Source organism: Ceratotherium simum, chromosome 13, assembly GCF_057802395.1.
Source record: "Ceratotherium simum simum isolate JZ-2026a chromosome 13, ASM5780239v1, whole genome shotgun sequence".
In the NCBI taxonomy this organism is placed as follows: domain Eukaryota; kingdom Metazoa; phylum Chordata; class Mammalia; order Perissodactyla; family Rhinocerotidae; genus Ceratotherium; species Ceratotherium simum.
In genome coordinates, this window is record NC_141912.1 from 40,869,313 (window position 1) to 40,893,868 (window position 24,556).

The 24,556-nt window shown below is 47.6% G+C and overlaps 1 protein-coding gene across 2 annotated transcripts in view; it reads left to right on the forward strand.

Annotated features, from left to right (window-relative positions):
* The window catches only part of DAAM2 (dishevelled associated activator of morphogenesis 2), a 103,446-nt gene that overhangs the window by 61,050 nt on the left and 17,840 nt on the right, over nt 1-24,556 (forward strand). For both annotated transcript variants that reach the window (XM_014782743.2, XM_004424180.3), the window contains exons 3-15: nt 4,729-4,818; nt 7,845-7,919; nt 8,368-8,462; nt 10,976-11,309; nt 12,281-12,391; nt 13,738-13,841; nt 14,317-14,383; nt 15,444-15,561; nt 16,532-16,670; nt 18,512-18,570; nt 18,714-18,898; nt 19,456-19,755; nt 23,956-24,063. In XM_014782743.2, coding sequence (XP_014638229.1) covers nt 4,729-4,818; nt 7,845-7,919; nt 8,368-8,462; nt 10,976-11,309; nt 12,281-12,391; nt 13,738-13,841; nt 14,317-14,383; nt 15,444-15,561; nt 16,532-16,670; nt 18,512-18,570; nt 18,714-18,898; nt 19,456-19,755; nt 23,956-24,063 — 1,785 coding nt within the window. The remainder of the gene's footprint in view (nt 1-4,728; nt 4,819-7,844; nt 7,920-8,367; nt 8,463-10,975; nt 11,310-12,280; nt 12,392-13,737; nt 13,842-14,316; nt 14,384-15,443; nt 15,562-16,531; nt 16,671-18,511; nt 18,571-18,713; nt 18,899-19,455; nt 19,756-23,955; nt 24,064-24,556) is intronic.

Below are 24,556 nucleotides of genomic sequence, written 5' to 3' on the forward strand. Positions count from 1 at the left end.
AACCAGTAGAGAAACAATGCTGTGTGATTTGAAATGGGGTTTCATACTTATTCGATAATGGATGTATCTGACTAAGGTGGTCTAGCCCTTAAATAACAAGGCCACTATAAGATGAGACCACGCAGGTTATGTGAAAAAGTTGTCCACCTTCCTTCCTCATGACATCAGGTTCAGGAAAACTCATTGTTGTCCTGATTTATACCTTTCCTCAGGACAAGGCACAGGGTGGGAGAGAACAAAGTGTTTCCTAGTATAGAATAATGTTTTGATCCTGATGGGTGTTAACCAATACTACTAAGATCTGATTTTTACTTAGAATGCTGCTGACACCAAATATGTGGTGTCAATTCTCCGGTTCTCTGAGGTCACCAACTGGATGTCCTACAATTTAACTCAATTCTAACATGAACTACCCAGAGTTAGTGCAGACCCCATAGGTTAAGGGCTAAGACCCACAAGACTGCCCTCCACTTTAGACACCAATCACAAGTAGTAGGTCCCTAGGTTATCCACACTTCTGTCTGACTTGCCTACAAATCAGGGGTTCCCATGGTCCCCTCCTCAGGTTCGATAATTTACTAGAATGGCTCACAGAACTAGGGAAACACTTTACTTACTATTACCAGTTTATTAGAAAGGGTATTATAATGAATACAAATGAACAGCTAGATGAGGGGGTACATAGAGTAAGGTGCAGATGGTCCCGAGTGCAGGAGCTTTTGTCGCTGTGGAGTTTGGGGTGCACCACCCTCTCAGCATGTGAATGTGTTCTCCAACCCGGAAGCTCTCTGAGCTTTGCCATTTAGGGGCATTTATGGAGGTTCCATCATGTAGACAGGACAGATTTTTAACTCCATCTCCAGCTCCTCTTCTCTCCCTGGAGTTTGGGAAATGGGGCTGCAAGTTCTAGGCTTCTAATCAGGGCTTGATCTTTCTGGTGACCAGACTCCATCTGGAAGCTATTGAGGGCCCCACCAAGAGTTGCCTCACTAAAATAAAGAGGCTTCTATCACCCAGGAAATTCCAAGGGGTTTAGAAGCTCTGTGTCAGGAATAAAAGATGTTCCTACCACTTCTATCACTCATGAAATTCCAAGGGATTTAGGAGCTCTATGCTAGGAACTGAGAACAAAGATCAAAAATGTATTTCTTACATTATCACAGTCAGGGATGTTTTCTTGATCACAGCATGAGTTTTGAGAGAAGGATATGGCGAGAGGTATTCTTTCTTTGGCCCTTTTATTGAACAAGTATTTATTGAGCATCTTCAGTGGGCAGGGCTCCTTGCAAGGTACTTTGGCAAAAGCAAGGATGAGTCAGACAAGTCTTGTCTGCAAGGAGACTAGCATCAGGTATTGATCAAACAAATGAAAAATATTTCTTGAGAGATTGCTCTGTGCTGGACCCCTACGGGGGTCCCAAGGATTTAGGGAGGAACCAACAGGCATGGTCCCTGCCTCCAAGAACATGAAGTCTAATAGGAAGACTGATCTTAAACAGTAATGGCAAATGTGGGGAGTGTTTGGAAAGGGAACGTTCAGGGGCTGTGGGAGTGTCTAGCAGGGAGCTTTATTCTAGACTGGAGGTCACGATGGCCTCCCTGAACTGGTGACATTGCCACTGAGATCTGAAAGTAGAGTGATGATTAGATAAGTGAATGGGGGTGCAGAACCGTGACAGAGGGTCCCATGCAGAAGAAGCATATGTGAGAGTTTCAAGTCAGGAAAGAGCCAGGTCCTTTTGGAGGACACCATGAAGACAAGAATAAGGATTTTGGATTCAATCCTAAGGGAGATAGAAAGCCACTCACAGCTTTATGCAGGGGTTCGAGGTGATCCAGTCTGCTTTTCTGAAAGACCATTCAGGGTACTCTGTTAAAGAAGGATTCTGGCTAGACCAGTAGGAGGCTATTGGTGCAATCCAAGCTAGGGAGAGTGGTGGGTTGGACTGAAGTGTTAGCAGTGAGGATGGAGAGAAGTGGAAAGATTCAAGAGCTATTTAGGAGGAAAAATATTAGGACTTGGCAGGGTCGGTGAGTGAGTAGGAATCAAGGAACACTCAGGTTTCAGACCTGAGGAACTGGGTGGATGTTGAGCCCCTGTACAGGGCAGGATATGCCAGAGGAGACTCAGGTTAAGGGGGCTTGGGTGATGAACTCAATTTGCATATTCTCTCTGTGCATCGGTTTCCTCATCTGTAAAATGGGTTGTTGTAAGTTTTAAATAAATTAGTAAACATTAAGCACTTAGAACGGTGCCTGGCACATAGTAGCACTACATAAGTATGTGAGGTACCTGAGGGACATCAAAGTAAGTAGGTACAGGAGGCAGTTGGGTCCCAGGGTCTAGAGCTCAGAAAACTGGTGGGCTGGAAGTACAGGTTTGCAAGAGTTTGGGGTAATATCTGAGTCCTTGGGAATGGCTAAGAAGGCTTCACCCAGGGAAGCACAGGGAGGAGGGAAAAGGACCCAGGATGGTGCCCTGAGGGGCTTCAATATTTAATGGTGGGAGAGAAGAGGAGAGGTCATCAATGGAGCCCAAGAGGAACACAGAGGGACCACTCTCTGCCCAAGGGTGTGGTTGTCAAAGAAACCAGAGAAGAGAGATTCAGTAAGGAGTGAATGGTCAGCAGAGTAATAGGCAACCTGGGCTGAGAAAAATCACCACGAAATGTCCATTGATTTAGTGACAGAGGCCACTGGTGAGACAAGACAGTGCATAAATATCTAGAATACAAGGTTGAATGTCACTGCTCTGGAGTTCAGGAAGGGAGAGGTGTTCTTCCCTGGGAACAACACCTTTTCTATGGAAGGCTTGCTGGAGGAGGCTGACTTTGAGCTTGGGCATTAGACCAGGGTCCACGGGGTGGGTGAGAGGGCAGTCCAGGTGGAACTAACCGTGTAAGCAAAGCAGAAGAGATGCAGAGTTTGTGCTGGGAAATGTAAGGTGCACATAGCTCTACTTTTTCTTTTGCTTCTGAATCTTGACTGTGGAAAAAGAAATACTGCAGGAACCTCAAGCAGGGCTCTGGGAATTTTGATTGAGGATATTCCTGGGCTATGTAGAGGGTGGTTCTGGGGAAACCTTTGATTAACATCAGATCTGGAGAAGTCTTTATTTCTAAAAGCAGGTGAACTAATGGACATTGTTTCCAACTATCTTTGTGTGTGCTGGCCAAGATGGCGGCCACGGGTCACATGGGGATGCCAGACACTTGAAATTGGCTGGTCTGAACAGAGATGAGCTGTGAGGGTAAAATACACATCAGATTTGATGTAAAATATCTCACTGATAATTTTTTACATGGATTACATGTTGAAATGATCATATTTTAGATTTTTCGGATTAAATAAAATGTAGTGTTAAAATTAATTTCACCTATTTCTTAATTTTTTAATGTGACTGGAAAATTCTTCAAATGCATGTGGCTCACATTATATTTCTATTGGACAGTTCTGATCTAGGCGAAGGAAAGTCTTTAACGTTCTCCCTTGAATAAAAGTATAGGGACAAGAGTATAAATATTGGTATTTAAGACCCTTATACTTTCTTAGATATTACTTTCACTGTTTATCATTTTTAAAAATAAAAAGGTTAGTAATATTATGCGTTATTATCCTAATGTGAGTTCTGCTTTTGATTAAAAAACCCCTCACAGGGGCCGAACCCATGGGCTAGTGGTTAAGTTCGGTGCGCTCTGCTTTGGTGACCGGGGTTCAGTTCCCAGGCGCAGACCTACACTGCTCGTTGGCAGCCATGGTGTGGTGGTGACCCACATACAAAATAGAGGAAGACTGGCACAGATGTTAGCTCAGGGAGACTCTTCCTCAACAACAACAACAACAACAAAAACCCTCACAGTAATTGAGTTGAAAGCACTATGTTCCCCACGGCCCAATAACTATTTTCTTATTGAGCCTGAGCATCACTCATGAATCAAGAGAAGAAGCTTCAAGAAGAGAGATTTTTAGGGGCCATCCAGCACAGCCAAACCTATAAAGTCACCCCAAACTACCTATAGAGATACCCTAATTTTGATGACATCAGAAACTGCCCAGTTCTACTCCTTGGGAAGTGTGGGCTAGCCTGGTAGAGCCCCGAGTCGTGTGCATGCAGGCACACTTCCATGGGAAGCAGATCCGTACCTCCTTTAGTATGGCATGCCCTTCTTGCCAGGAGAGTTGCTCAGGTCCTCCTCTTCACCAGCTCCCCCTAGCCTGTGCTGGGATTCATACTGAGGTTGGGCAGCCAAAGAATTTCTAGTGGAGAGACTCAAAGGGCAGGGAGACTTGAAGGATGGGGGCGAGGACTGGGTCTGTAGACTGACTCCTTTCTTTGTTGGGCCTTGACTTATGGTGTTGACAAGCTGAAGAAGGACAAGGGATGGAAGACAAGAAACCACAGGCAAGAGGATTAGGGCTAAGCAGAGCAATGCAGGAGATGTGCAGGGAACAGGGGACCTGGAGGAGGTGGGTAGATTTGCAGAGCCAAGCTGGGCTGAACGGGAAGTAAGGAAAGCAGGGTAGAAGCAGTGCAGGCTTGGGTAGAAGCAGGGGGCTGAGGGTGTATTTCTAGCAGAAAAAGAATTGCCCTGTGGTATCTTTGATGCTCTTTGGAGGAAGATAGTAGGCTGGGAGATAGGTTTGGGGGAATTATAATTTCCTGTAGGGCTGAAGATCCTAATGTCAACCATCTCTGGGTTTCAGACATATTTCTTGTTGTCTTTGCAGGATGAATTGGATCTCACCGACAAAAACCGGGAGGCTGTGTTTGCACTGCCCCCTGAGAAGAAATGGCAGATCTACTGCAGCAAGAAGAAGGTGCCCTCTCTGACCCCTCCCACTGCCGTCTCAGGGTCCACGGCACGGGGCAGCTCTTGCCTCCATGCTCGCTCATTCATTCAACAGATATTTATTATACACCAGCACTGTTCTAGGTTTGGAGGAACAACAGTGAAAAAATCAGGAAAAAAAAATCCCTGCTCTCATGCAGCTTACATTTGGGGAAATGGGATTCTGTTTTTCAAAAACCCTTTAAGCAGGTACCCCCTGGGTTCTAGGAGTGGTGCTGGGTCAGGGAGATACACAGATGACAAGTCTAGACTCGCTTCTTGCGCCTGTGCCCATGCCTGGAGGGTGTGCTGCCCTGAGCCATTCCTGGGGCAGCTCTGTTGTAAGGACTCAGTTTAGGAGTTGGGAGGGGTGGTGTCTTCTGGATGTTTAGCCCCCGCCATGTCCCAGGCTCGGTCTTAGAGGGCAGCATGCACATCAGGGTCACCTGTCAGTCCCCGTTCTCCCCATCCTTTCCTGCCTCTCCTCCTCTCATTCATTAAAAGATGTCGTCAGCCTCCTGACTGTGGTCCTCCCTAGAAAGGATGTACCAAGCTCCACTCAGGGCTTAATTGGATTTTCTCTCCTCCCCTCTGCTTTCCCAGAGGCTGTGCTTTCTTCTCTCTTCCTCCGTCTTTCTTCATCTCTGTGTCTCTTTTGCTCATGGCTTTCTGTGCCTCTCTTGCTCCGTTTCTATTTTAGCCTGTTGCTTTCATTCTATTTTTCTTTTCTCTGCCCACCTTCCTCCTCTCCCCTCCACTCTCCCATTTTTCAGACTTGCAGCTTGTTCCTTTGACCTCAGAGACAGGTGTTTGAGAGGTGGAACCCAGTTATTCCTGCGCCTGGGGCTCAGGCCTCTCCCTCCTGGGAGAAGACAGGCAGGTCTGGGGCGGTGCTGAGTGGATTCTCCTTCATGCTCCCTGAAGCCCATTCAGGGCTCTTTTCTTACTCTTCTCGCCCAGGATATTTGTCCCATCCAGTGCTCCATACTGAACCAGACCAACCTTATAAAATTGGAGGATTAGAATCATACACATTCTAGAGTTGGAAGGAGCTGAGAAAGAACTCAGCCTAGTCCTGTATTCTACATATGAGGCAAGGACAACCTAGAGAGGCAATGGATTCACCCAGTCACCACCAGTTACTGCGAATGGCTGCACAGTTGCTAGAACCCCGGCCTGCTGGAGTCTGAGAACCTGTGATGAGATGCCTGGACTGCATACACTACAAGCCATTGTCTAGTAGACTCAATGCACATTTATTAAGTACCCACAGAATACTATGCTTGGTGTCCAGGAATCTCACTATGAGAAAAGCAGGTCTTTAAAAAGCTCAAGTTATGAAAGAGAGGAGGGGAAGAAGGAGAAAATAAATTTCAGGAGTAATTACTCATATCTCATGATTCTCCACTTTCCAAATTGATTTACTATGGAGTTCCCTTAAGTTGATCTCTTATACAGCTAAAATAAAAAAGTTATTAAAATGCAAGGACGTCTCTGATTTCCAAAAACAAAATGTGTGTAATTTGCCCTACACTTTCACACCCCCCTCCCTTCTCATATGGTACTTCTCTCTGTGACACCCTCCCACCTGTCTTGGCTTTACTAATCTTTAATAACTCATCCCGGTCCTTTCAGACGCTGGCCCCACCCCCCTCACAAGCTTTCTGTGTTAGATCCCCACCTTCCCCGGTTTCCATGGCTCACTATGGATAGTTCTGCCACAGAGCATTTATCACCCTGCCTCTGGCACTAGACTATTTGTTGGAGGCAGAGACTCGGACTCTGTGCTCTGTGCTTTCAGGGCTCAGTACAGTGACTGGCATTGAGTAGGTTCTCATTAAATGCATGTGGACTGGATAAGTGATGAGCCAGTGAAGGCAGGAAAGGATGTGTTGGCTGCTGCATTTGTCTTTGGTGCTGTGATCACCCCCCCACCCAAGGTAGAAGATAGAATTTGGGGGCTTCAGTCATGGAGATGTAACACATACAGTCACGTGAAGTCACAAAGACCAAATCAAGGCAGCCTTCCCACTGGTCTCAAATTTGAATTTTATGAAACAAAATCGTGAAGCCCGAGTGGATGGAGCTGAGAGATGCAGGGCAGAGTCCAGGCCAGCTGGCAGACAGCCGGTTGGTTAGGGAGGTTCTGGAGGAGGTAAGTTTTCATGCCGATTTGGAAGCTGGAGATGGGCAGAAAGCAGATGAAGAGGCACAAGCCAATGGGACAGGGACAGGAACGGGCAGGTTGTATGTGATGCCCAGAAGCAGATCCACTGGCCGGAGGAGAGGGCTGGATTTCCAATCAGCATTAATATTTATCCAATTCCCATCATTCTTGTCCATACTTGGGGAGGGGTTGAGGCTTTCTCTTGAGACCTGAGGGCTGGGCCATCGAGCTGCACAGACCCTTGTGAGGGGCTCCTAAGTCTTTCCAAAACCCAGGGTCTTGGGAGTTTCTATTTCCCTCTTTTTGTAAAGTTACTCTTTATTGAGCACCTACTTGTGCCAGGCATTGCACCAAATGCTTTATATCAGTGCTTCTCAAACTCTCTGAAAGAAAGAGTAAGTTTTTAAATTTCCCAACCATCACAGGCCAATATTTTTGTAAAATACAATGAGAATATTATCAGAAAAATAAAATTTGAAAAAACATGTATGAAATATAAGCACAAATTTTTATTAGATTCAACAGATATAAAATTATATTTTATTAGAGTCAGAACAAATATAACAGAGAAAAATATATTTTTAATTGTACATATTGTTCATTGAAAGTGTATATAGCTGCATGGTCTCTGAGCAGGTCATTGGCTGGTCATGAGAGTCAATGTTCGTTGTCTGCATTTTACCGAGGAAGAAAGGGAAGCCTGAGGGGATTTTGTAACCTCCTGGAAGTCACCCCGTCCAGGCGGGGCTGGGAAGTGAATCTCTCTGCTCACAAGGAATGAAGCTCAGGATCTCAGGCCATGGGTCTGTCTTGCCCGTTGGTCCATACAGTCTTTCTTCTTGTTCCAGGAGCAGGAGGACCCCAACAAGCTGGCGACCAGCTGGCCTGACTATTACATTGACCGCATCAACTCCATGGCTGCGGTGAGCAGCGCTCCTCTCCTGCCCTGCCCCCACCTGGAAAGGCGGTGGGGAGAGTGATCCTCCCTCATCGTCTCCTGCACCGCACATCCCGCTCCCCGGGGCTCAGCAGCTTTGCAGTTACTCTTGAGATTTTTTTGTAATCCCTCCCTCCTCGGTGTGGATTTAGAGTCCCCCAACCATTTAAATATTTATTAATCATTTGTATATCACACAGGCTTGGGAATTAGGCTGGGTCAATAATTCTCCCATTTTATAGATGAGGAAAATGAAGTCTGGGACCAGAACCTGGGTATTCTCAGAGTCTGACACTCTGTCTTAGTTAACCATCCCCTGAGGCCTCACCCTTCCTGAGGCAGGGGTGGCTCCTGGGTCACACCTGGGCTGGGGGTGTAGGGGGCTGGGAGACAGGCCATCCAGCCTGACCTCCACCCACTTCTACCTACCTCAGATGCAGAGTCTGTACGCATTTGACGAGGAGGAGACGGAGATGCGGAACCAAATCGTAGAAGACCTGAAGACAGCTCTTCGGACGCAGCCCATGAGGTGATTCACTATTTCCTCTTCCTCACTTCCTTCCATGTCCCTTCCCACCGTTGGTTCCTCTCCACTTCCTGAAGCTTCACACAGTGCGCTGCTCCCATCTCGTCCCCATGGCCAACACCACTCCCCAACATTCCCTGGAGTTCACTTCACTTCCAGCTCCTACCCCCTCTCTCTGAGGAGCTGGGAGGCTGCAAGCAGTGGGCATGTAGGAGGAGGAGAGATGAACACAGGAAAATGGAATAAACCACAGGTCCTGAAGAGCTATCTGAAGAGAAATTGAGGGCAGGTACTTGTTTTTCTTGGGAGGATAGAACAGGAGGGAGGATGGCCAAACAGACAAGGTATATAAGAAGAGCTTTCGAAGAATGAGGGGCTGGTGGGTGCCCCAGCCAGGAGGAGGGGACGGTGGGTGAGAAATACTCCAACCGCTAGGGGGAGGTGTGGTGTCTTTGGATGAGATTTCCCCATCTAGAGTGGGATCAATGCAGCCAAGAAGAAGGGGGAGATGTCTCAAAGGTCCTAGAAGAACCCCTCCCCCCTTCCCAGGCCACGCTGTGCAAAGGTCCAAAGAGGGAACAAGAGCCACAGGCTCTTCTTGTGTCTGGGAACCAGCTTGTAAGGGCCAACTGTTAAATTTTTGGCAGTTTGGCAAGTTGGTTGTTAAACAGAGTTATGATTAAAATGTAAATTATATAAACTTATGATTAAATAAATTATATCAAAAACAAAGGTAATAAATACTTGAAACTTATCACTCCCTAATTACCTAATGATTTTACTGCATCTTACCTTTATATATGCTCTTCACTATTATGTATGCTCTTGAGTTTACACCTGTTGTATACGCATGGTGGAAATACTATAAATGGTGTATCTGTTTGCAACTCCACGTTCAATGATGTCACATTGATAGCTTGAAATTGGCTTTGCTGGGAGTATTTATACCATGGAAATTGGCAAACAACAAAATAAAACCTTTTTTTTCTTTCTCCAGGGAACCGGTTGTTATAACATTTACCAGCACACACTGGTCTGCCTGCATATGTGTGTGTGTGTATGTGTGTGTGTGTGTGTTGTTTGGGCTGAGCTCTCTGCCCCAGGAGCCTGGAAATAGAGCATCAAGGAGAATGAGAGCACTCGAATCCCACTTTGTCACTCAGGGTGTGGGTGGAGGTCTGGTATAGGAAAGGGAAGCAGGAAGGATGAGGAAGTCAGGAAGTACAGGGTTGAGGGGAGGTTTGTCTCCCACCTCAATTTATTTTTCTTTCCCTTAACAAAATTCTGATCACAAAAGTTACACATGGTCATGGTGGAGATTTTGTGGAATACAGAAAAGCATATAATAGAAAAAAGTAAATAATAACTATTTTTAACAACTTGAGAGTATATTTTTCTAGTCATATTTGTATAATGGTATAGAAATACACACAAATACAGCTGGGATCAACTGCATTAATTATATGTAGTGGTTCTCTGAGCTCCATTTATGACATTACCTCAGATCATGAATTATTCTAAGACTATGTGAGTGCGCACACGCCATGGATGGCTTTGGCTCCCAGATCAAACCTATTGACTGCTTATCAGAGTGATGTTTTTAAATAATAAAATAAAATAGATAAAAATAGGTAGGATTTATAACCTATCTATTTTTATGACCTACCTAAAATAAAGCAATTACATTGAAATACAGTTACCAAATATTAAAAATTTGTGAGGTAGCAATAAATGTGCTTCTTTATGCCTTAAATAGCAAGAACTAGCAACCGCCATCATTTTGAAGTGCTAATGAGTGTAAATGATATTTTGATATACCTGCAACAACTGTAATGTGATATGAAAATAGCTGGGATTTCTTTGGGTGACAAAGTCACAGATTCTGCTCATACCACTGTCACTTATTGCCTACATTTATCATTGAAGGAAATGCTAAATGTCAGTTAGAGGTTACCAAAAATAAAAGTGTAATTTTCTTTTCATGGATCCCTAAATATTAGCCATAGACCTTTAGGGGAACTCAGGCTCCAGGTTAAGAACCCATGAACTAAATGGTTTTTAATGTTTTCTGCTAACATTCAAGATAAGTTGTTTTCTTAAGTATCCCTTAAAGAGTACCATCCCCAGCCTTGGTCCCTTGACTAAGTGACTCTGACGGCACCCCCGTCTGGAAGTCCTCCTTGTCTACTGACTGTAATTCTCTTAATTATATCCTCACTGGGGATGAGTCTTCAGGTTTAACAGCTGTAATAATTATCATGATCATCTCCTTCACAGACACACCATCATAGCTATGCAACTGACAGTCAATAACATGAAAATGATGGTATTTAAAATGCAAATAAGATGCAAGTTTCCTGTGAGGGTGTTAGGATTTCAGTGCTTTAAACTTTATAGATGAACCAAGTGGATACTGTAGATGAGGCAAGGTGGTACGCAGGTAATGGGGTAACTGTTTGCAGAATGTATAATACACAAATGCAGGATACGTTTTGCTAATCCTCTGGTCTGGGTAGGTTTGTGACTCGCTTCATTGAGCTGGAGGGCTTGACCTGTCTGCTGAATTTCCTCCGGAGCATGGACCACGCCACCTGTGAGAGCCGCATCCACACCTCCCTCATCGGCTGCATCAAGGCTCTGATGAACAACTCCCAGGGGCGGGCGCACGTGCTGGCACAGCCTGAGGCCATCAGCACCATCGCGCAGAGCCTGCGAACTGAAAACAGCAAGACCAAGGTGGCCGTGCTGGAGATCCTGGGCGCCGTGTGCCTCGTGCCTGGCGGCCACAAGAAGGTGCTGCAGGCCATGCTACACTACCAGGTGTATGCGGCCGAGAGGACGCGCTTCCAGGTGAGGAGCCTGCGGAGGGTGGGGCACCAGCTGGGGATGGGGCAGGAGCCTCATATCCTGGGGGTGAAGGACTGAAGATTCTTTGTAGCAGAAACTAGGGGGGAAGGGGAGGTTATGCAGGTTGCATGCCCTCTCCTGGAAGGTAATAGGCAGAGAATACTGGGAGCCAGAGGGTTTATCTAAAATGACTTGAGGGTCCTTAAGACATAAGTTTGGCTGGGAAGACAGACTCCTCACTAGAACGTGGGTTCTTTGAGGCTGGCATATTGCTCTGCTTCATTTTCGTGGCTCTACATATCTGAGCCCAGCGCCTAGCTCATAGGGGCTCAGTCAAGAATCATTGAATTGAATGCAATTGCTGGGATCAAGGTTTTAGACTCTATGCCTGGTCCAGTGCCTACTGTGTGGACACTAAGACAAGTCCTGGGAGCTCAGGCCTTGCTAATCTTGTTTCTTATCCTTGACCTGCCCCAGAGAAGTACTGAGATAGACAATAAGTATAAGGTGTCTTGGTACAGAGTAAGTCTCAATAGATGTGGGCTGTCATTGCAAACTCTGTGGTTTGTCCACCAGTATAGGTTATTTGTTTGTGCTGTCATCAAACACTTTTAAGTATCTACTCTGTGCAGAAAGTGGCCCCTGACCCTTTGCAGGAGATGCAAAGGGATACAAGGCAGTGAACATGTGTCAAGGAGCTGGGCAGGGATATGTATGAGCTGTAAACAGCTGTGAAGAGCTGAGCAGCACTTCCCACAGTATAAACCAACTCGGAGGGCTGAGTGGGGAGGAAATAAGGCAGGACTGAGACTGGAAAGGGTGAGTTTTAGAGGAGGTCCATGATAAGCTGGAGAGATTGGGTAGAGAGAATGGATGGGGCATTCTGGGTGTTTGGAATGGCAGGAGCAGAGGCGCAAGAGCTGGACTTGGATCCTGAGCCCTCCTCTCCATATCTGTCCTGGCTTTCCTTCCAGACACTGCTGAATGAGCTAGACCGAAGTCTGGGCCGATACCGGGATGAAGTGAACCTGAAAACGGCCATCATGTCCTTTATCAACGCGGTCCTCAACGCCGGAGCTGGGGAGGTGAGGCACCCCCACTTGCCCTTGCTGTGCTCTGACTTTCTAGACTTGGGGTAGAGTATATGAATACGTCCTGGGGAAGAGGCAAAGGGAAGGGGCCAGGGCATCTGGTTGGTGTGGCTGCCACCGCTATCATCTTCAGATGATCTTTATCACTTCTTGCCTCCTTTACTTGGGGCCAAGAAAGACTAGCTTGTTATGAACCTCACTGTCACGAGGGCAACACCACGTCAGCCAGAGCAGTGTTACATGTAACCCACATATATCTTATCTGTGGCTCTTCAAAGTTGTGGTGAGGGCTAATGCTGGCTCCGCTTCTCCACAAAATTCTTCTGGATTTTGTCTAAATCTGGGAGGGCTCCTAGGGAGTTTCTTACGTAGGTGGTGACATGCATTATGTGTGTTGTGGACAAACCCCGAGCTTGCTGGCTGATGATGGCTCAGGGTGGTGGGAGGTCATATATGGGAGGAGGGCAAGTGTTGGCCCTTCTTTCTAGAACTTTCTAAAGACCTGCTTCTGGAGTGGTTTCTGGGTTGGCTGGTCATGCTCTGCTAGCACCTTCTGTTAGGAGGTGTGGCTTCTGATTTCCATTCCTTTGGGGTGCAAATGGGATTCTCAGAGCATAAAAATAGCAATGATTGAAGAACTTCAAGAGCAGGTGAACTCCCCAAATTCTAAGACAATCAGTTGTCCCGGTCAAGGTCAGCTGGTTGAAGAACAAAAGGGGCAATCTAATGATCTCCACTTTTCCTTCTTTTCTGCCAGCATTCTATTTTTTTTTTTTTTTTGCATCCAGTCTTGATGACCTTGAGTTAGGTGAGCTGGATTGTGGGAATAATCTGTCCCTAAGATGCTGACAACGCCTTTGTCAGACTAGCCATTTATGGCTGACATCTGTTCTGATTAGTTGGTAGCCATACCTCATCAGGTAATTTTTATGAATATCAGTCCTGCAGGTAAGTCAGACCATGCCCATTTTACAGATGAGAAAACTAAGGCTTTCCCAAAGTCACAAAACTCGTAAGTGGCAGAGCAAGGATTTGAACCAAGATCTGTCTGATTCCAAAGCTTGTGTTCTATATCGCTCTACACCACTACTCTTTGATCCCAAAACCAGTAAGGGACTTAAAGGAAGTCAGGCAGAAGACCCAAAAGGAGTAAATAACAAGGTCAAAGGATGTCTCCTCTCGCTCATTCTTGGAACTGTGGGGCTTGAAGCAGCTCCAGATGAGTTTGCTGCAGGAGGTGTGGTGGGACAATGACTGGAGTGGCAATGAGGGGTCCACTGCGGACTCTTGTGGAAATCGAGACCAGCCAATGAGTGTGGTCCTCCCTTGGTGACCCCCAGGATAATCTGGAGTTCCGCCTACATCTACGGTACGAGTTCCTGATGCTAGGGATACAGCCTGTGATTGACAAACTCCGGCAGCACGAGAATGCCATCCTGGACAAGTAAGGCCCAAGCCACCCGTCCCCACTGCAAACCTCTGCCTCGCTTGAGGATTGTCAGGACCTTCGTGGAGGCTGTCCTTCCCACTGGAGACCACCTGCCATACCCAGCATCGATTCAGGATCAGCTGTGGGGGGAGGTGGACAGCTCTCCCACCCTCTTGTCCCACGTCTTACCTATGCCCCTGCCTGTCCTCTTTGCTGACCTGCCATCTTATCTCTGATATTAAAGACAGGTGGGCCCAGTAGTCCTCAACCATGGCAGTACTGCCCCCTAGGGGGCATTTGGAAACATGTAGGGGTGTTCTTTGTTTTCACACTGGCTGGTAGGGGGCACTACTGGTATTGGTTGTTGGGAGCCAGGAATACTGAATGTAGCTTTCAGATTTAGTCAGTGGGGGGCTTGAAGGGGCTGTAACCCTCAACCAGGGATGTCCTGGCTGTAATGTCTGTACTGTCTATACCCCATCCTATCTAGGCATTTAGACTTCTTCGAGATGGTCCGGAATGAGGATGACCTGGAGCTAGCCAGGAGGTTTGACATGGTGAGGAGCCGCAGGGCTGGGGGGACTGCAGTGGGGTCCCAGGTGGCCACTTCGCCTGATCCTCTGCTGGGGTAGGTCCAGTGCTGGCTGGGTTCCCTGGTAGGTGCCCCCATGGCCACGTCCTGCTTTGGACCCCTGGTAGTATGTTGGCTCTGATGAGCCTCACCTGGTGGGCCTCACCTGGTAGGGCATCTACCCCTAGGAGACTGCAACCCCCAAAGGAAAGAGAGCCAGTTCTTGTACATCATTAGTCTCACGTGCCTCTCCTGGGCTACTTTCCCCCTGTCTTCTAGCAGATTCCTGAGTCACCTCTCTCCATCACTAACTGGATCATGCTTAGCAAACAAATTCATATTTTTATTTTAGTCTTAGTAATCCTGAAAATACACAACTCTGCTGCTTAAATCTTGTATTATAGAATCCCTATCCAAATCGAAACCTACTTTGGGGCAGTGCTTCCGTCACCAAACACCATCCCATTCCACGCTCACAAAAGCCCTGGATTTATCGATAAGGAAGCTGACGCCAGTCAGGATAAGGAGCTTGCCTGTTGTCACACAACTCGACATAGACCTGGGATTTGAACCCAGGTTGTGGACCTATGCCACACGCTCCTTGAATCATCTATTCCCCTGCCTCCTTCCCTTCATTTGGATCAGAGGTTCTCAACCAGGGGTGATTTTGCGCCCCCTGCCCCTGGTGACATCTGCAATGTCTGGAGACATTTTTAGTTGTCACAGGTGTGGGGAAGACGCCACTGGCATCTGATAGGTGGAGGCCAGGGATGCTGCTAAAAACCCTGCAGGGAATAGGACAGCCCCCCACCACAAAGAATTATCCAGTCCAAGATGCCGGTAGAGCCAAGTATGGGAAACTCTGGTTTATAGAATTAGCACGTCTCCCTCCTCCTCTTCTCTCTCTCTTTAAGCCTGGGCCAGAGGCAAGGGAAGGAACGCTCTCCTAGGGGCCGGGGCTTAGTGGATGGAAACAGGGTCTTCTCTCCCCTGTTCTCCTCCGCTGCTTCCTCCCTCCGTATTCACTGCGCTCTCCGCTCCCCCAGGTCCACATTGACACCAAGAGTGCTTCCCAGATGTTTGAGCTGATCCACAAGAAACTGAAGCACACGGAGGCCTACCCCTGCCTGCTGTCTGTCCTGCACCACTGCCTGCAGATGCCCTGTGAGTAGCCCACACTCGCCGCTTCCCTCAGCCGGCCTGAGCCCTGGCCCGGGGCAGGTTGAGACAAGGCGTGGGGACCTCCCTGGGTTGGTGAGTGTGACCAAGTCTCCCTCTGCACACGCCCCCGGGAGGCCAGGCCGCAGGACTTGGGCCCCTGCTCTTTGCAGCCAGGCTTTGCAGACATGACCTTCTGCCTTGTAGGCGTGATGGTTTGACTTTGAGGTCAGGATCGATTGTACTGGCTGACCTCTCTTGGTGGTCAATAGAGACGAAGTGCTTGAGATCAAGAACCAAGGAAGAGGAGCTTGTGGCTGTCACAGGAAAAGAAAGTCCATGTCCAGCCAGACTATGATTAGAGGGGATGTGAGGGGGACCTTGTGAGACCAGGCACAACACAGCCTTTGCCTTCATAGTTCAGGGTCACCTTCACCAAGAAATCTGCCTGGATTCCATTACACTTCGCCAACTCATTCGATTCCCTCTCAGTGCATACCTGTAATTAGTTTCCATTCATCTTTCTCTGTAGAACAATAGCATAGATAATCCTAAAACCTTTTGTTTTTTCAAAATTTCCCTGGAGATGTCGTTATTCAGCATGTAATATTTTGGAGCAGATTTACTTTCTTAAAGGTGCTTTTTTTAGATAATGTAAAAAGCAATTTGCATTCCCAAGGCATAGGATGCTCTGGGTACCAACAGGGAAGAAAGGCAGCCAGAAAGCATTCCAGGGAGTAGAGAAATATGTCAAAAGAGTTGACACATTCATAGAAAGTCAGTTGCAGATAATCAAGAAATAACTGGATTTGTGAGTCTCTGTGATCAGCCACTGCGTTGCCTGTCCCATCAGACTGGGAGCTTGCCAAGGGGAGGAAGGGTGTGCCTTACCAGCCTGGGCCCAGACAGTGACTCTAGGATGGGGCCCCAGGGGTTCCAGGGCCCAGTAACGATGTGATAACCTGTTGTCCCTCAGACAAGCGGAATGGTGGCTACTTCCAGCAGTGGCAGCTCCTGGACCGCATCCTCCAGCAGATTGTCCTCCAGGATGAGAGGGGTGTGGACCCTGACCTGGCTCCCTTGGAGAACTTCAACGTCAAGAACATTGTCAACATGTGAGCAGTGGCCAGCCCTCACCTGTCTTCCTCCTCCCGCCTTGTCTCTTTCCTACTCGGGGCCTCACCAGGGAAACCTCAGCTCCCTCTCTCAAACCAGACACTCCAAATAGGTCTGAGCAGCAATGCCCAATAGAACTCGGTGAGATCACAGACCTGTTCCATGTCTGCCCTGTCCAAAGGTGGCTACTGAGCACTTGACGTTGGCTAGTGTGACTGAGGAACTGAATTTTAAATTTATTTCACTTTAGTTAAATTCAGTTATCCACATGACATATGGCTAGTGACTACCATATTGGACAGCACAGGTTTCTAGTGGGTGTATTCAACTCTGAAGGATCCACTGCACAGAGTGGATAGAGAAGGAATTTAAACACATTATCGCAGAGGAGGGATCAGCAAGCTATGGCCTGTGGGCTAACTCCAGTCCTCCAGCTTGTTTTTGTATGGACCATGAGATAAGAACAGTTTTCACACTTTAAAAGAGTTGTTAAAAACACACAAACACGAGAATATGCGACAGAGACTGTACATAGCATGTAAAACCTGAAATGTTTGTTCTGGCCCTTTACAGAAAGTTTGCCGGCCGTGACACAGAGCATGGCTGCCTAACCATGAGGCTGTTGGACAGGGGGTCAGAGTCTGCTCGCCTGGCTTATCATCTTTGACTGACCCCGGGTATAGAGAAACACAGAGAACTATATTTCAAGTCAATTAATAATCAGACCTTATATTAACACACTGATTTTTAATTTTAAACTTTTACTTAACTTTCAGTGTGAGTCTGAGCCAGTTGCCCTAAAGGAGGTAAATTGGCTCTCACTGATTCATTCTATTGCATTCCAAAGCCAAGCAGAAAATGATTGTTGAACTAGTCAGGCTACTATTTTCATTTGCACAAGTAGTTGGGTGTTGATGTAGTTAAAATCCTAGTTGGACAAGTACAACTAGTAAAGTAATCAAAATGCAGCTGTATTTTATTTTCTGCTAATTATTTACACTATTTAGTGCAGAAGCTTTTCCTCTTTTCCGGATGAAAACTCCTCAGGTGCAGTGAAGTTGCTGCTTCTTGGGCAATGGATGTCCTAAGATTGCTTTCAACTGCCCACGTAGTCCCAGACCTGCTACTAGAAGTGCTAGTCCCAGATGTGAATGATCATCCTAGATTTGATGTAACCTAAATCTCTCTCCTCCCTGGGCTGGGGCTGGGGCTGGGGCGGTGCAGTGGGAAGGGTGTGTGTGTGTGTGTGTGTGTGTGTGAGAGATGGTTGGCTTCTTTTCTCTGTTCTGTTTCTCTTCTAACCCCTTCTACCCACCTTTCCACTAGTAACCACTAGTATAGTTTAGACATATCCCTTTTCAGCCTCAACACACTCATTCTGTGTTGATGCGGTGGGTGATATCTCTTGCTCTTACACATCAGTCTTTGGAAGACTGGACCATGGTTGGGCCAATATTTTGATCTCTCTTGGGGGCGAAAATCTATTTTTACAAAGGGGTACAAGTCATTATGCAACTATAGGAAGTCTGAGGTTTAGTCCTAGTTCTACCATTAGTTAGCTGTTGTCTCCATCTCTGGTCTCAGGAGCTTCAACTGTGTTACAAGGAGTTGGATTACAAGGTATCTAAGGATCCTTTCAAGCTCTCGCCGTCCATGAGAGATATATAATGAGAGCTGGGCAGGGATGGGGACCTGGAGAGTTAAAATCTTAGCCTCAATGTGGCTGGATGAATTGGAGATATGGGCACCAATGTGGGGAATAAGAAGATGACATGTCTTCTGGGAGGCTGTGAGCCAGCTGTCAACTGTCACATTGCCCCTTCCTTCTGCTCCCCACCAGGCTCATCAATGAGAATGAAGTGAAACAGTGGCGAGACCAGGCAGAGAAGTTCCGGAAAGGTGAGGGGTTCTGCCTGAACCTGCTGCACGCTCCGCACACCGCCTCCCCTGCCCAGCCAATGACCCATCCCTTCCTTTGGAGAAGGACACACACATTCACATTCTCTTTTCTCATTCCCTCTCCTGTCCCACCCCTATTCCAGAACATACAGAACTGGTGAGCAGGCTGGAGAGGAAAGAGCGAGAATGTGAGACAAAGACATTGGAGAAGGAAGAGATGATGCGGACGCTGAACAAGATGAAGGACAAGCTGGCCCGCGAGTCCCAGGAGCTGCGCCAGGCTCGGGGACAAGTGGCAGAGCTGGTCGCCCAACTCAGTGAAATCTCAGTACGTGGCCATCCTCCTCTCCTTTGACATAGTTGAGCTGAGACCTTCAGGATAGGGTCGAAAGAGCAGGTGTGGGGAGGCGTCGAGGACCCCTGGATGAGGGAGAAGAGAGAGGGGATCTCGGGGCAGGATAAGGGGGACCCCTAAGGCTGTTTGTGTTAATTAGAAAAAATAATGCTCCTTCCTCTGAGTGACACTGTCCTGGGAAACACACCTTGGAAGCAGAGCACAGGTGGGATTTTGGCTCCCCTGCCCCTCTCTGCTGGATGCCCTTGTGCAGGCAGTAGCCTACATGACTGTGTGTACCAATCCTACTCTTGCAGCTCTTGTGATGACGATGACTTTGTCCAGTGTCTGTGTATGGGTGTTTGACTTACGTGTCTGTGTTGGATGTTTATAATACAGAGAGAGAAAATGAGGGGCTAACTGTGTGTGGGAGGCGAGAGCAAGATTTGGGGTCTAATGTAGTGGAGAATAGGGTAAGGAGTCGGGAGTGGGGGCGCTGACAGGCATCATTGCTGATGGCTCTGTTATTTTGATTTTCTGGTCTCCCACAGACAGGACCTGTATCTTCCCCACCTCCCCCTGGGGGCCCGCTTACCTTGTCTTCCTCGATGACAACCAACGACCTGCCTCCACCCCCACCCCCTCTACCATTTGCCTGCTGCCCCCCACCGCCACCACCACCCCTTCCACCTGGGGGGCCTCCCACTCCCCCTGGTGCCCCACCTTGCTTCAGCATGGGCCTGCCTCTCCCTCCAGACCCCTTCCCCAGCAGTGATATCCCACTCAGGAAGAAGTGTGTCCCCCAGCCTTCCCACCCACTGAAGTCCTTCAACTGGGTCAAGCTGAATGAGGTGAGTGACAAGGAGGAGGTCGGTGGATCCATTCTCCTACAGCCTGTGGCAGCTGGCCCCGTGGATTGACTGCCCATTGTCTGCAGATCTCCACCTGGGGTTCTTTCTTTGGTGGGGGTAGGGTAGACACAGTGGTTGCCGAAGATGGGGTTGCTGATGACGGGCAGCTCACTGTCCCCTGGAAAGAGCATCTACACTGGGAGGAGATGGCTTGGCATGTGGTGGTGCTTGCATTGGCAAAGCCATGTACAAATGGATATGTGTGTTCTGAGGGTTAATGGAGTAATAGAGATATGGGCATGGGCCAAGCAGGAATGCTTTCTAGCTAAGACAAGGGCTTGGCTAGAATTTTAAGGATAGAGTTGATTTGAGGGAAAGGGTGGAAGATGTGGGTAGAGGTCTTGGGCTAAGGTCTAGAGATGGTCAAGATCAGGGCAATGTGTACAAAGGATTGAAACAAAGAGGCCGTGACAGGGTTAACAAGGCGAGGGTGCTGAGGCACCCTTACAATGAAGAGTTTGAGGTCAAGATGTAGCCATTTTGGCATCCTCCCAGGGGGAAAGTGCACACATTGACTACTTTTCTAGACTTCTCAGCAGTGAGAGGCCCTCATGAATATTATCCACTGATAATCACCAATCCCAGGTCCATGGGTGGGAATTGATTCCTCTATTGGACTTTCGTGAACATAGAGTAGAGATGCTCTGGGTCACATTGGACCCCCAGTAACTGAAGGCCAGGTCCAGCCTGGGTCAAGCCCTGCCTCTTATTCTGTACTATGTCCTATTAAGAGGACCAGTGGCTTTGTTCTTGAGGTAAACACATACAAGGTAACTGAGTTCAGTTAGCCCGACCCATACTCAAACTTCAACAACAGTTTGAAGCTGGGACTAAAGGATCCCTCTGATCTTGTCGTATAGGCCTGTGGACTAACTCTTGGGGATTTCATAACTATACCATTCTATGTGAGCTTGAATTCGCTCATGGTGGCTTAAGTGGTAAGAGAGGCGAGATTCCTAAGTAGGTGGTCAGCTATTCGTTAGGTGCCTTCTCCTCATGGTAGACCAGCTAGCCCGTCAATCTGAGGTCTGCTTTGTGTAAAGCTTTTTCTAGGGGCTGTGACAGATGATAATAAAAGGTGAGACATGACATTGCCCTGTAAAAGCTTTGGATTTGGCAAATCAGGAAGTGTGTTCAAGGAAACACCTAGAGATACTGGGGATGGATTGAAGGAGATTTGGCTCTAACTAACTGTGTGACCTGCGGAAATCACTCATTTTGTCTCAGTTTGCTCATCTGTGAGATGACCTCTAAGATTCCTTCTACCTCTGGTTTCATAATCTAGGTAGAAAGATGAAGCATGAATACTCTGATAACATCTCCAATCTGAGTTATTAAAATTTTAGAGCCACCTGTTAATAGCACTTTGAAGCTACATTGTTAAAGTTTGTGACAACTGCACCGTTGTGCCCTGTGATGCTTCTCCATGGTCACAAGGCAAGCCAGAAAGGCCAACGGCACACGAGCAAAGAGCTCTGCAGAACCAAAGCCATAGGCTACGTGGAAACGTTCATTGTTCATGATCAGAAATAATATTTTTTATTGTAATAAAAAAGAAATTTTTTAGTCTCCTGTACTTATACCTTATCTTTAAGGTTTTAAAAATGTAATTAAAAGTTGATTAGGCACCTCAGCAATTAAGGAAGACAGACAAAGCAACTAATATTTTTGCAGCATTTTCATCATATTGTGCTTAGGATTTTCTCTGGGGTCCAGTGATAATAAAATCTATGTAAATTCCTCTGGGACCCAGAGCAGGGCAGAGTTTCATTCCTAGACTGGAAGGTATAGATTTGGTGGAATATGCAATGGGGAGCTTTTGTAGGAGTTGCAGACATTTCTCAGCAGAGTGGAGTGGAGGGGCATCAGGTAATATTTGAGAACCTGTTACCCAGACCAAAACTTTTAATTGTGTGGCTAGAGGCAAACCATTTCATCATTTGGGCTTTAGGTTTCTGATCTGTAAAATGGTGGTAACTATGATATCTGTATAAAGGATTGTTGTCAGGATTAATTGACTTAATACATATGAAGTGCTTGGAACAGTGACTGACACACAGAGAGCCTTAATAATATCAGATTAATTATTGGTGGCACTGCCACGTGTGCTTTAAAGTATGTTATCTCGCCGAATCCTCACTTCAGCTCAGTCAGGTAAGCATCACTGAGACTCAGTTTCCTTTTATGTGACATGGGAAAAGAACAGCACCCCACACATTGTCCAACAGTCCCACATCTTGACGAGGCCGGGAGAGTAAGCTGGCTAGGTCTGTCTGACCCCAAATGCCCTCTGAAGGACACAGAATGAAAAGTGTTTCTCAGAAAGATTTCCCCGGCATGTAAAGGTCGTCTCTAGAAGCAGAAGCCCCAGGAATCTAGACTGGAGGTGATGAGGTCTTGGCCAGAGAGAGAGGTGTAACAAATTTGAGAATTATTATACAAGGAGGGCACATCAGGAGGACTTGGTGATGTTTAGGATGTGGAGAGTACTAGGAATGATGTACCTCTCTCTGGCTCCAGACCTCAGCTACACCTCCATGAGGAGACCCGAGTCTTTCTGGCGAGTACGGGGAAAGGAGAGTGAGAAGAAGTGAGGGAGAGCCTGGATGTTCAGCCTCTTGTCTCATGGGAAATTCTTCCTGGTGCTGACCATCCAGCTCTCTCATTTCAGCCCTTTCTTCTTGTGCTGGCCTCCCCAGGAATGAAGAGCAGTGGGAAGCTCTACCTCTATGGGCATTCCCACTGCACCCACCTCCACCCCAGGCTTAGTTTTAGATGGGGAATGAATTAGAAGTTTCCCCTCCTTGCCTTCCCCAATTCAATTCCCCTTACCGTCTCCTCTCTGCCTCCCACGCACCCTATTCCAGGAGCCTAGCTCCTCTCCCCAGGCTCCTTCGCCGACCCCACGTGTGCTCCTGTGTACACACACACACACATACACATACACACACACACAGTGGTTATTTCTGCCATGAAAAGAATGCGTCTGTGTTGGGTTTGGCCAATTGCCTGTATCCCTTGCTGCTCCGAGCTTCCCAGCCCGGCATTCCACAAGAGGGTCCCTGGCCTTAGGAAGGCCACAGGAATGTCCCCACCCCCTGCTCTGGCCTAGCCTCCCCTTTCCAGAGTTTAAGAAAATAAAAGTGAGTGAAAGGTATGTTTCTCTCTCCAAGCCTTGCTGAGGGGGAGATGGAGGGAGGAGGCGGCGGCATTGGGAAGGTTCCCTGGCTGCCCTCCAGGAGGAGGAAGGTGGGGAGATTCTATTTTAGAAGACAGCAAAACTCTGGATGAGGTGAGGATTCCTGGGAGGAGAGGGGTGGAGCATCTTGGAGGGGACCCTGCTCTCTGTCCTCTAAGCCATTATCAAGGTGTTATAAGACCACTGGGGGATTCTGGGCTTGGCTAACAGCTCCTCCGCAGATCTCTGGGGTCAGGGTTCAATGCAAGGGTCCTACACAGAGGTGGGCGATGCCTAAGTTGAGGGACCTTGGAATAGAAACCCCTGGGCCCATCCAAATCATAAGGGGTGGGACACCTTTCCCAGGTCTGACCGACGGGGAATTGTGGCAGAATCTTGCTGGCCTCAGCAGTCACTATAGGGTCCAGCATATTCTAGCCTTTGGCATTTGTCCACCTTCTGGGAATCTGGGACAGTGGGAGGAAGACCCCCGGGAGAAAAAATGACCATCTCAGACACAGGAAATGGAGTCAGCCCTGAGGCTTTGAGGATCCCAAGTATGTGTGGGCACTATTCCTTCTAATGGTTCCAGCCAAGCCTGACCTCTAGGGAGAGTGCCCTGAGAACATTGGTTTTGTTTTTATTTTTCTGGAAGGAGTGTAGCGCATCCCCCTTTCGTACTTACCCACCCATCACTCTTGCAGTCCCGTTGATTTCCGGAACATGCTTACATATGGTCCCATGCGAAGGGGAGGAGAAAGAGGTTGTCTCTGGCCTCTACCCTGGAGCAGAGTGTTGGTGGGGGGAGGTTGAGGGGAGGAACTGACCCCCTTCTGAAGGCCTGAAAGCCTGGCTGTCATACATGTGCAGTTGAGGGGCAGGTGGGGTTAGGAGGCATTGGCCATATCCATAATGAAGGAGTTGAGTCAACCATGGGGCCTTCTCCATGCCCTCACTCTTAGGAACGTGTCCCTGGCACCGTATGGAATGAGATTGATGACATGCAGGTGTTTCGGATCCTGGACCTAGAGGACTTTGAAAAAATGTTTTCAGCCTATCAGAGGCACCAGGTAAGACCCTGCCCCCTCTAGTGTCTTGTGTCTTGACTTCTAGTCTTGACTTCACATACACCTGTTGAACCCAACCCTCAGCCCCTCCCTCCCTCCCTCCCTCCCTCAGATGTATACTGAATGATTTCATTCTTTGTCAGGTACCACATGCTTGCAGGGGACATAGATGTCAGTTAGAGGTGTGCGGTGCAGTAGGGGAAACATCCCATTGGATTACAGTTTGTTTTCACACATCAAGTGATGAAATAGTGTTTTTTCCATTTCTCTCTTTCGTCCTGGAGCACTGGAGGTAGAGTCGCAGGGCCTGGCCACTGTTGACCCTGATCTTTCTTTGGCTCCGGGATTTAGGGACTGTACCTAGAAGGCATGATAACTTTTCAAACCACTTTCTCCACCATACTCCCATCTCCCAACAGCCCCACAAGTCAGTTAAACAGAAGATGTTAATATTTCAAGGAAGGTGGCGCTGCCCCACATCACATTAGGGGTTCAA